Source organism: Oncorhynchus nerka, linkage group LG27, assembly GCF_034236695.1.
Source record: "Oncorhynchus nerka isolate Pitt River linkage group LG27, Oner_Uvic_2.0, whole genome shotgun sequence".
NCBI classification, from domain to species: Eukaryota; Metazoa; Chordata; class Actinopteri; order Salmoniformes; family Salmonidae; genus Oncorhynchus; species Oncorhynchus nerka.
The window spans coordinates 88,929,204-88,940,841 of NC_088422.1; the positions used below are offsets into that span (position 1 = coordinate 88,929,204).

The window sequence follows — 11,638 nt, forward strand, 5'->3', positions numbered from 1 at the left end:
GTGGTAGGTAGGACACAGCTATAAGATACGCTGGTGGTAGGTAGGACACAGCTATAAGATACGCTTGTGGTAGGTAGGACACAGCTATAAGATACGCTGGTGGTAGGTAGGACACATCTATAGGATACGCTGGTGGTAGGTAGGACACAGCTATAAGATATGCTGGTGGTAGGTAGGACACAGCTATAAGATACGCTGGTGGTAGGTAGGACACAGCTATAAGATATGCTGGTGGTAGGTAGGAGACATCTATAGGATACGCTGGTGGTAAGTAGGACACATCTATAGGATACGCTGGTGGTAGGTAGGACACAGCTATAAGATACGCTGGTGGTAGGTAGGACACATCTATAGGATACGCTGGTGGTAGGTAGGACACAGCTATAAGATACGCTGGTGGTAGGTAGGACGCAGCTATAAGATACGCTGGTGGTAGGTAGGACACATCTATAGGATACGCTGGTGGTAGGTAGGACACAGCTATAAGATACGCTGGTGGTAGGTAGGACACAGCTATAAGATACGCTGGTGGTAGGTAGGACACAGCTATAAGATACGCTGGTGGTAGGTAGGACGCATCTATAGGATACGCTGGTGGTAGGTAGGACACAGCTATAAGATACGCTGGTGGTAGGTAGGACACAGCTATAGGATACGCTGGTGGTAGGTAGGACACATCTATAGGATACGCTGGTGGTAGGTAGGACACATCTATAGGATACGCTGGTGGTAGGTAGGACACATCTATAGGATACGCTGGTGGTAGGTAGGACACAGCTATAAGATACGCTGGTGGTAGGTAGGACACCGCTATAAGATACGCTGGTGGTAGGTAGGACACATCCATAAGATACGCTGGTGGTAGGTAGGACACATCTATAGGATACGCTGGTGGTAGGTAGGACACAGCTATAAGATACGCTGGTGGTAGGTAGGACACAGCTATAAGATACGCTGGTGGTAGGTAGGACACATCTATAGGATACGCTGGTAGTAGGTAGGACACATCTATAGGATACGCTGGTGGTAGGTAGGACACAGCTATAAGATACGCTGGTGGTAGGTAGGACACAGCTATAAGATACGCTGGTGGTAGGTAGGACACAGCTATAAGATACGCTGGTGGTAGGTAGGACACAGCTATAAGATATGCTGGTGGTAGGTAGGACACAGCTATAAGATACGCTGGTGGTAGGTAGGACACATCTATAGGATACGCTGGTGGTAGGTAGGACACAGCTATAAGATACGCTGGTGGTAGGTAGGACACAGCTATAAGATACGCTGGTGGTAGGTAGGACACAGCTATAAGATACGCTGGTGGTAGGTAGGACACAGCTATAAGATACGCTGGTGGGTAGGCTAGGACACATCTGGTAGGTAAGATACGCTGGTGGTAGGTAGGACACAGCTATAGGATACGCTGGTGGTAGGTAGGACACAGCTATAAGATACGCTGGTGGTAGGTAGGACACAGCTATAGGATACGCTGGTGGTAGGTAGGACACAGCTATAGGATACGCTGGTGGTAGGTAGGACACAGCTATAAGATACGCTGGTGGTAGGTAGGACACAGCTATAAGATACGCTGGTGGTAGGTAGGACACAGCTATAAGATACGCTGGTGGTAGGTAGGACACAGCTATAAGATACGCTGGTGGTAGGTAGGACACAGCTATAAGATACGCTGGTGGTAGGTAGGACACAGCTATAAGATACGCTGGTGGTAGGTAGGACACAGCTCGCTGGTGGTAGGTAGGACACAGCTATACGCTGGTGGTAGGTAGTACACAGCTATAAGATACGCTGGTGGTAGGTAGGACACAGCTATAAGATATGCTGGTGGTAGGTAGGACACAGCTATAGGATACGCTGGTGGTAGGTAGGACACAGCTATAAGATACGCTTGTGGTAGGTAGGACACAGCTATAAGATACGCTGGTGGTAGGTAGGACACAGCTATAAGATACGCTGGTGGTAGGTAGGACACAGCTATAAGATACGCTGGTGGTAGGTAGGACACATCTATAGGATACGCTGGTGGTAGGTAGGACACATCTATAGGATACGCTGGTGGTAGGTAGGACACAGCTATAAGATACGCTGGTGGTAGGTAGGACACAGCTATAAGATACGCTGGTGGTAGGTAGGACACAGCTATAAGATACGCTGGTGGTAGGTAGGACACAGCTATAAGATACGCTGGTGGTAGGTAGGACACAGCTATAAGATACGCTGGTGGTAGGTAGGACACATCTATAGGATACGCTGGTGGTAGGTAGGACACAGCTATAAGATACGCTGGTGGTAGGTAGGACACAGCTATAAGATACGCTGGTGGTAGGTAGGACACAGCTATAAGATACGCTGGTGGTAGGTAGGACACATCTATAGGATACGCTGGTGGTAGGTAGTACACAGCTATAAGATACGCTGGTGGTAGGTAGGACACAGCTATAAGATACGCTGGTGGTAGGTAGGACACAGCTATAAGATACGCTGGTGGTAGGTAGGACACAGCTATAGGATACGCTGGTGGTAGGTAGGACACAGCTATAAGATACGCTGGTGGTAGGTAGGACACATCTATAGGATACACTGGTGGTATTAGGACACAGCTATAGGATACACTGGTGGTATTAGGACACAGCTATAGGATAAGCTGGTGGTATTAGGACACAGCTATAGGATAAGCTGGTGGTAGGTAGGACACAGCTATAGGATACGCTGGTGGTAGGTAGGACACATCTATAGGATACACTGGTGGTAGGTAGGACGCAGCTATAAGATACGCTGGTGGTATTAGGACACAGCTATAAGATATGCTGGTGGTAGGTAGGACACAGCTATAGGATAAGCTGGTGGTAGGTAGGACACAGCTATAGGATACGCTGGTGGTAGGTAGGACACATCTATAGGATACACTGGTGGTAGGTAGGACGCAGCTATAAGATACGCTGGTGGTATATAAGATACGCTGGTTGGTATAAGATATGCTGGTGGTAGGTAGGACACAGCTATAAGATACGCTGGTGGTAGGTAGGACACAGCTATAAGATACGCTGGTGGTAGGTAGGACACAGCTATAGGATACGCTGGTGGTAGGTAGGACACAGCTATAAGATATGCTGGTGGTAGGTAGGACACAGCTATAGGATACGCTGGTGGTAGGTAGGACACATCTATAGGATACACTGGTGGTATTAGAACACAGCTATAGGATAAGCGGTACAAATACACAGCCAAGACACAATTTATAATAGGGATCCATAATAAATACAAATACACAGCCAAGACACAATTTCACTATGCAACAGACCATGTGACCAATACATACACATAATACAAATGTCATTTCGTCATTCCAGCTGTGGAGATGCCAACCCTCTCCGGGACGTGTTCACTGTAGAGCGACCTGCAGGGGTTACCATGGCTACTAGTCCTGACCTTGACTCAAAGAGGAAGAGTCTAGATGAGGAGGAGGAGGAATGTCCTAACGACAAAGTGACGCTGATCTACAGCGAGGAGGCGGGAACTCAGATCATCCAGCACCAGGATTCGCTGACGGACTACTGCTCCATCTCCTCTGACTCCACCCCTTCGCTGGGATTTGACCGATCCGGCCCCTTGTCAGAGCCGCTGGGATTGGACAGATCCAGTTCCTGCGCGCTCAGCTCATTGGCTAGTTCCAGCAGTATGCCTTTTTCCACTGAGGAGGAAGAGAGGCCTCAGGACCACCCAGACGACCCTGACCCTGTGGTGAACTCTGACCCCACCACAACCTTTACCACCACCCCCCCCCACCTGCAGGCCCTCACTGTGCTGGCTGTCAATGGAAGCCTTTGGATCCCCAGGTACCCACAATGCTACACACACAAACCCAGCATGTCACACTGTCTTACAACACACTTTTTTGCAGTCAAGAAAAGATTGCTATACCATATTTAGGTGGTTCCTGAGACGTTAACACTCCTCCAGGCGTTGTGAGATCTGATACTGCAACATTTCCATCTGGTCTGTCTGGTCCTACTCCAATCTGTTTTGGATGTCAGCACTAGTTGTTATTTAGGGGAAGTTGTGTTTCCATAGCTCGGGCTGACACTAAAGACGTGAAGAGCAGAATCAACAACCACTGAAATATCTGATCGGTTCCTTTTGTGAAGGAAAAGGCTTTTTAGAAAAGGCCCGAATGGCCCAGTCTGGATCCAGGTCAGGGTCTTTTTCTGGCCCAGAGTAGACTTGTTTTGGGCCAGGCTTCAGAGGGTGAAACACTAAGGTCTATCTATGTCTTTAGGCCAAACACTGAGGTAAAGTCTTATGGTGGAAATATGCCAACAGATGAGACTAAGGTCTGTCCTCAAATCACAATTTAGAGTTTTGAATAAGGTTTGTCATTTACAAAATACTATTCAACTAACCAAGTATGTCAAACATAAAAATAAAAAAAATTGCAAAGTTACCATGATTGCTACCGTTAGTTGTTGTGCTAGTCAGCTATAGCTTGTTCTCTATCTAACTTTCTAGTTAATGGTGAGCCAATATATTTTATCATGGCTTTGTCTTGTCCCTCTGCAGGGAGACACGTTTTGGGCTTTGTCATTATTGAGCCAATACTCGAATCAGCAAGAAGTGATTTGAATCAGAGTATAATTAGAATCTATGAGTATAATCTACGTGGTCAGCCCCACTGAAACACTACCTATTTGACTCTACCAAGAACAGATCTTTAGTCACTACTGTGTTGTGTTCCAGGAGTGGTGGTGACGTGATGGTGATCGAGATCCAGCGGCAGACAGGACAGCTCAGGGGGCGTGTCATCGCTGTGCTCTGCCCCCCTGGAACTTCCTCTTACGGGTGAGGTCATATCCTGTCTGAAAGGCTGTTTCTCAATAGTCTAAAAGGACAGTTTGAGATGCATCCATTCTTTTTGATAGCCAGTGAGGTGTGTAGACTGTCTGTCCAATCAGCTTCCACCATGCTGATGGAACAGCCAGTTACAAATCCACTCCTAGCCCCACCCCCTAGACAATGCTTTTAAATCTGAGAAGTCTGGATAGGTTTTGTGAATATGGTAATAGCCCTCCCTTGCCCTCTGATAGGCTAGATCAGGGCTGCTGCCTTGGAGCGCTACCGTCCTGCAGGGTTTCAGTCCAACCGTTATTTAGCACACCGTAGTTTATTAGCTGCTTACCAAGACCTTAACTAGCTGAATCAGGTATGTCAGGTTGGGGCTGGACTGAGACCTACAGGATGGTATATCTCCAGGAAGAGGGTGGAGCAGCACTGGCCTCAATGATATTTCCTTTGGGATCCATAGGATGTACCCATAGGATGTACCCATAGGATGTACCCAATCCATAGGATGTACCCATAGGATGTACCCATAGGATGTACCCAATCCATATGATGTATCCATAGGATGTACCCAATCCATAGGATGTGTCCATAGGATGTACCCAATCCATATGATGTATCCATAGGATGTACCCAATCCATAGGATGACCCAATCCATAGGATGTACCCAATCCATATGATGTATCCATAGGATGTACCCATAGGATGTACCCAATCCATAGGATGTACCCAATCCATATGATGTATCCATAGGATGTACCCAATCCATAGGATGTGTCCATAGGATGTACCCAATCCATATGATGTATCCATAGGATGTACCCAATCCATAGGATGTACCCATAGGATGTACCCAATCCATAGGATGTACCCATAGGATGACCCAATCCATAGGATGTACCCAATCCATAGGATGTGTCCATAGGATGTGCCCAATCCATAGGATGTATCCATAGGATGTACCCAATCCATAGGATGTACCCATAGGATGTACCCAATCCATAGGATGTACCCATAGGATGACCCAATCCATAGGATCTATCCATAGGATGTACCCAATTGTAGAGGCTACCGTATGGGTTCATGCTCTAAAGCAGGTATCCCATTCCTAGCCTTCGAGGGCCACAGTGTCTGTTGACTACAGCTTCTCCTTCAGTAGTAGCCTTTACATCCTGCCGAGCAGAGCCGTACTGGGCTGGCCTGGTTACGTATCCACCATAGTAGCTGTAACCCTGCTGGAAAAGACTGTCTGAGCCAGCACAGTTCCGTTGGGGTCGGCACGATAGTGTAAGATATTTGCCATTAAGGCCAAAGGTGTATAATTACCCCCATGTATTTACCATAAACACCTCATTTGGGGATTTTGCGGTATTGTACTATGCTTTCTGTTGCTCTTTTTTTGTGTCGTCATTAGCACATGCTGATTTATAGGCACATTGAACCATGTCGCACGCCGTAGTTTAAAGCCTGGATAGTGGTCAAACGATGATGTCATATCTGTTCTTCAATCTTTTTTGCACCTTGGCCATTGTCTGGGAAGCAGAACAGAGACCCTCCATGTTCCAGGAAGTGCAGTTGGAGACACCTGCTGTAAATTATAGTCACTTTCAAATAGATTTCAACACACAAAGAATCCCCAATGCAATTATAACATCCAACGAAACCGTGTGGGAAAGTGCTCCATTGATGAACCCATTACAGTCTAAGCCGGGGGACAGAGGGGTGGGGGTTCTACTAAGCTATATGGAATTGTTTTAAGAAGGTCATACCAAGGATCATTTAGTTATTTGATTTAAAATTTTAATACAGGGGCGGAACCAAATGTCAGGGCAATGTCTTTCTACCGTAACACCGGCACATTGCCCCGTCCAAGCCACGGGATGCATCCCAAATGGCACCCTTTGCTCTATAGAGTGCACTACTTTTGACCAGAACACCTATGGGCCCTATGTAGGGCATGGGGTTCCATTTGGGATCCAGCCATGGTGTTAACAGTGAAAAACAGGCCTCATTCTAGACCTGTGGAGTGTTGGACCTCTTTATCTGCTGTAGCAAAGTAGGCCAGCAGAACTGTCTGGCTACATCCCAAATGGACCCCTAGTCCATATGTAGTAGCACCCTGTTCCCTATTGTGTGCCCTGGTCAAAAGTATTGCACTACATAGGGAATAAGGTGCAATTTGGGACGTACACACTTTCTGGCACAGCAAGAAAAGGAGCTGGAGATTAATTTGCTGATTCAGCTTCAATAAAGACCCAGCAGAGATCCCTCATCATGTGCTTAACGAGGTTTTCCTCCACTCTGTAATTATTCCTATAAACGTCCCAGCAGCTGTTTTAGCTACAGCAGAAGAGGACTTCTGTCTGAAGTGCATGCGTGTACGTGTGTCAGTGTGTGCGCGTGAGGTTTTAGCAGCAGGCAATGAAAGGGCCACCCAAAGCCGAGGTCCTTAATAAGCAGTGGTTGTCAGGGGGTTAGTGCTATCTGGGATCCTTGGGACATCCCTAACCTTAACCCATACCCTAACTTTAACATTAACCCTTACCTTAGCCATTTCAATTTCAACTTCAATATAGATCCCATTTAGACTAGTAGCACCAGGGACAGGTTGAGGTCTGGCCATAGGGTCGCAGGAAGACAGGAAAGGCTGTGAGAAACATGCTGGAGATTCTGGGCTTGTTTCACATCCACTGTAGACTGACTGACTGATCTACAAACATAATGACTCGTTATTTAGGATGCAAGGTGATTTGTAGATCAATCAGTCACAATTACCCACAATGCACCACATATGTAATGCTATCGAACACGGTCTCTGATGGCATGTAACCATCAGTGTTGTAGATTGCAGTGCGTACCAGAGAGGATGATGGTAGTCTTGGTAAGCTACAACACATGAAACAACAGTGTTGTGTAACCATCAGTGTTGTAGATTGCAGTGTGTACCAGAGAGGATGATGGTAGTCTTGGTAAGCTACAACACATGAAACAACAGTGTTGTGTAACCATCAGTGTTGTAGATTGCAGTGCGTACCAGAGAGGATGATGGTAGTCTTGGTAAGCTACAACACATGAAACAACAGTGTTGTGTAACCATCAGTGTTGTAGATTGCAGTGTGTACCAGAGAGGATGATGGTAGTCTTGGTAAGCTACAACACATGAAACAACAGTGTTGTGTAACCATCAGTGTTGTAGATTGCAGTGCGTACCAGAGAGGATGATGGTAGTCTTGGTAAGCTACAACACATGAAACAACAGTGTTGTGTAACCATCAGTGTTGTAGATTGCAGTGCGTACCAGAGAGGATGATGGTAGTCTTGGTAAGCTACAACACATGAAACAACAGTGTTGTGTAACCATCAGTGTTGTAGATTGCAGTGTGTACCAGAGAGGATGATGGTAGTCTTGGTAAGCTACAACACATGAAACAACAGTGTTGTAGATTGCAACCAGAGAGGATGATGGTAGTCATACAACACATGAAACAACAGTGTTGTGTAACCATCAGTGTTGTAGATTGCAGTGCGTACCAGAGAGGATGATGGTAGTCTTGGTAAGCTACAACACATGAAACAACAGTGTTGTGTAACCATCAGTGTTGTAGATTGCAGTGTGTACCAGAGAGGATGATGGTAGTCTTGGTAAGCTACAACACATGAAACAACAGTGTTGTGTAACCATCAGTGTTGTAGATTGCAGTGTGTACCAGAGAGGATGATGGTAGTCTTGGTAAGCTACAACACATGAAACAACAGTGTTGTGTAACCATCAGTGTTGTAGATTGCAGTGTGTACCAGAGAGGATGATGGTAGTCTTGGTAAGCTACAACACATGAAACAACAGTGTTGTGTAACCATCAGTGTTGTAGATTGCAGTGCGTACCAGAGAGGATGATGGTAGTCTTGGTAAGCTACAACACATGAAACAACAGTGTTGTGTAACCATCAGTGTTGTAGATTGCAGTGCGTACCAGAGAGGATGATGGTAGTCTTGGTAAGCTACAACACATGAAACAACAGTGTTGTAGATTGCAGTGTGTACCAGAGAGGATGATGGTAGTCTTGGTAAGCTACAACACATGAAACAACAGTGTTGTGTAACCATCAGTGTTGTAGATTGCAGTGCGTACCAGAGAGGATGATGGTAGTCTTGGTAAGCTACAACACATGAAACAACAGTGTTGTGTAACCATCAGTGTTGTAGATTGCAGTGTGTACCAGAGAGGATGATGGTAGTCTTGGTAAGCTACAACACATGAAACAACAGTGTTGTGTAACCATCAGTGTTGTAGATTGCAGTGTGTACCAGAGAGGATGATGGTAGTCTTGGTAAGCTACAACACATGAAACAACAGTAGCAGGAAGATAATTTGTGGGTGTGTATATGATGCATGGTTAAGCACGCAACACGGCAACAAGCTATGTGGAAGCCTTCCCTCTTCCCAGAGTGTTTGTGTCATGTCCTACATAAATCAGGAGTGCGATGATTTACCTGTTTGTGTCATTTCTGGAAGTATGTATTAACCTGGCACTTTAATCACTGATCTAAGATTCTGAGTTAAAGTCAGGTTTTAGGGAAGGTAAGTTCATTCTAGATGTGTGCCTTAGGGCACCTCCTACCTAGAGGTATGTAAACAGGGTGTTGTGTGTACTCCTCAGTGTACTCCTCAGTGTACTCAGTGTACAATAGCCTTCCAGGGAACCTCTTCTCAGTAAAGCCTGGCTACTTATAGGAAGAATCCACACATCCACACTCATTTCAATGTTTAACTCTCTCTTTCCCTCCTCCCTATTTCACCCTTCTCTCTTTCTATTTCTCTTCCCTCCCTCTCTTCCTCCCTCTCCCTCGCTCTTTACCCCCTCTCTCTCTCTCTCTTTACCCCCTCTCTCTCTCTCAGGACCCTGGAGGAGGCCGCACTGGTGGCAAAGGACACGGTTGTGTGTGGCTTTCGCAACGAAAATAGGGCCTGGTGCCTGTGTGTCTGGCGGGGCTGGGGCCCCCGTGAGCTAGAGGTCTTCTACCAGTCCTACGAGGAGCTGGGGAGGCAAGAGACCAGCATGAGGAAAAGAAGGTAGCCGTTGTACGGCACCGGCCGTGGTGTCCCAGGCAGAGGCTAGCAGTCACAGAATCATAGCTCTCTGTCTGTCTCTGTGTGTGTGTGTGTGTGTGTGTGTGTGTGTGTGTGTGTGTGTGTGTGTGTGTGTGTGTGTGTGTGTGAGAGTGAGAGAGAGAGAGAGAGAGAGAGAGAGAGAGAGAGAGAGAGAGAGAGAGAGAGAGAGAGAGAGAGAGAGAGAGAGAGAGAGAGAGAGAGAGAGAGAGAGAGAGAGAGAGAGAGAGAGAGAGAGAGAGTTCACAGGCCCCCAGTGTTCAGAGCAGGGGGCCGCAGAGCTCTGACATCAGAGTGACAAGGAGGGGTGAGGGAGATGGTGAAGCAAAAGAGAGGACAGGACAGGAGAGATTGGGATATGTTGAGAGGAGACTCAGGGGAGGGGGGGGCCTCATCCTGTCATAGCTTGGGCCCAAACCCCCCAGGTCAAAACCCCTGTGTGCCCCCAACACACCCCACACGTCCCCCTCTGGAGCATCACTAAGATGGATTGACTACCAGTTAAACCTGAGCCTGAAGATAGAAGGGACTAGGGTTGCAATTTTCCGGTAACTACCAAAAATGCCAGGTTTTCAAGAAATCCAGTTGGAAGACTCCTAAAATCAGGATTAAGCAGGAAATCCAGAATCTAACAACCAGGATTTCTGGAAAACCTGGGGATTTTGGGAAGGTTACTGGAGTTGTGCAACCATAAAACAGATGGTAGGACAAAACGGTCCGTAAAGACACGTGTCCCAGATCTACTGAACACAGAGTGTACTCACTTCACAGGACAGTGGAACGTAACACTCAACTGGGTTGTGTGTGTGTGAGATATATGAGTAAACAACACAGTAAGCAGTTCCGTTTCCTCATAAGCCATCTCCCAACAGACCAAGGACACAGCAGAAAGGACTCACCCCTGCCCTGCAGTATAGAGACTGGGACTGTCTCTAAACCAATGACACTCTCCTATACCAATCTCTCACACTAGCTCAGATAGACATTAGATGAAGGGTTCATTAGATTATAAACATTTTCTGCTGCTGGGCTAAACTCTGACTTGTGCATTTAACAAGTAACAAAACTGTAGACAGAAGTCAGGGTTAACTATGTGTAGGAGTTTGCCCTTCGGTTTGATGTCCGTCAGTTTTACTTCAAGTGTTGGCGCTTGAAGTTGCCAGTACTATATTGTGTATTGAGGCTGCATCCCAAATGGCACCCTATTCCCTACATAGTGCACTATGGGCCCTGGTCAAAAGTAGTGCACTGAGTAGGGTTCCATTTGGGACATCCAGTGTGTTGATACCAACATGGGAGGGTTTGCTAACTTCACTGCTGTGTCAGTGAGATGGTGTTCATTTCTGGTGTAATATGTTCAAATCCTCTTCAGTGTAAATATACTGTATTGTGTATATACTGTACGACCATGAATAAACTTCTTCTAATAGTAGAAGCCTGTGTTGAATGGAAGTTTATTGACCTCTTATCCAACCTGCCTGCTGTGTCTATCGAATGGGATCAACTAAATGTTGCTTGTAAGAGACTTGCCTGCATCCCCCAATCTCCTACATTTGACTATCCTCTCCTTCTCTCCCAAGACTCTCTTTCCCCCTCTTTCCTTCTCTCCTTCTCCTTCTCTCCCCTATCTCTCCTTCTCCCCCCCTCTTTCCTTCTCTCCCCCTCTCGCTCTCCT

At 46.6% G+C, this 11,638-nt stretch overlaps 1 protein-coding gene across 1 annotated transcript in view; it reads left to right on the forward strand.

Annotated features, from left to right (window-relative positions):
• The window catches only part of lrrk1 (leucine-rich repeat kinase 1), a 183,119-nt gene extending 173,052 nt beyond the window's left edge, over nt 1–10,067 (forward strand). Inside the window, exons 37-39 of the mRNA XM_065011179.1 lie at nt 3,369–3,854; nt 4,753–4,854; nt 9,754–10,067. Coding sequence (XP_064867251.1) covers nt 3,369–3,854; nt 4,753–4,854; nt 9,754–9,931 — 766 coding nt within the window. The 3' untranslated portion in view covers nt 9,932–10,067. The remainder of the gene's footprint in view (nt 1–3,368; nt 3,855–4,752; nt 4,855–9,753) is intronic.
• Nucleotides 10,068–11,638: the final 1,571 nt, after the last annotated feature.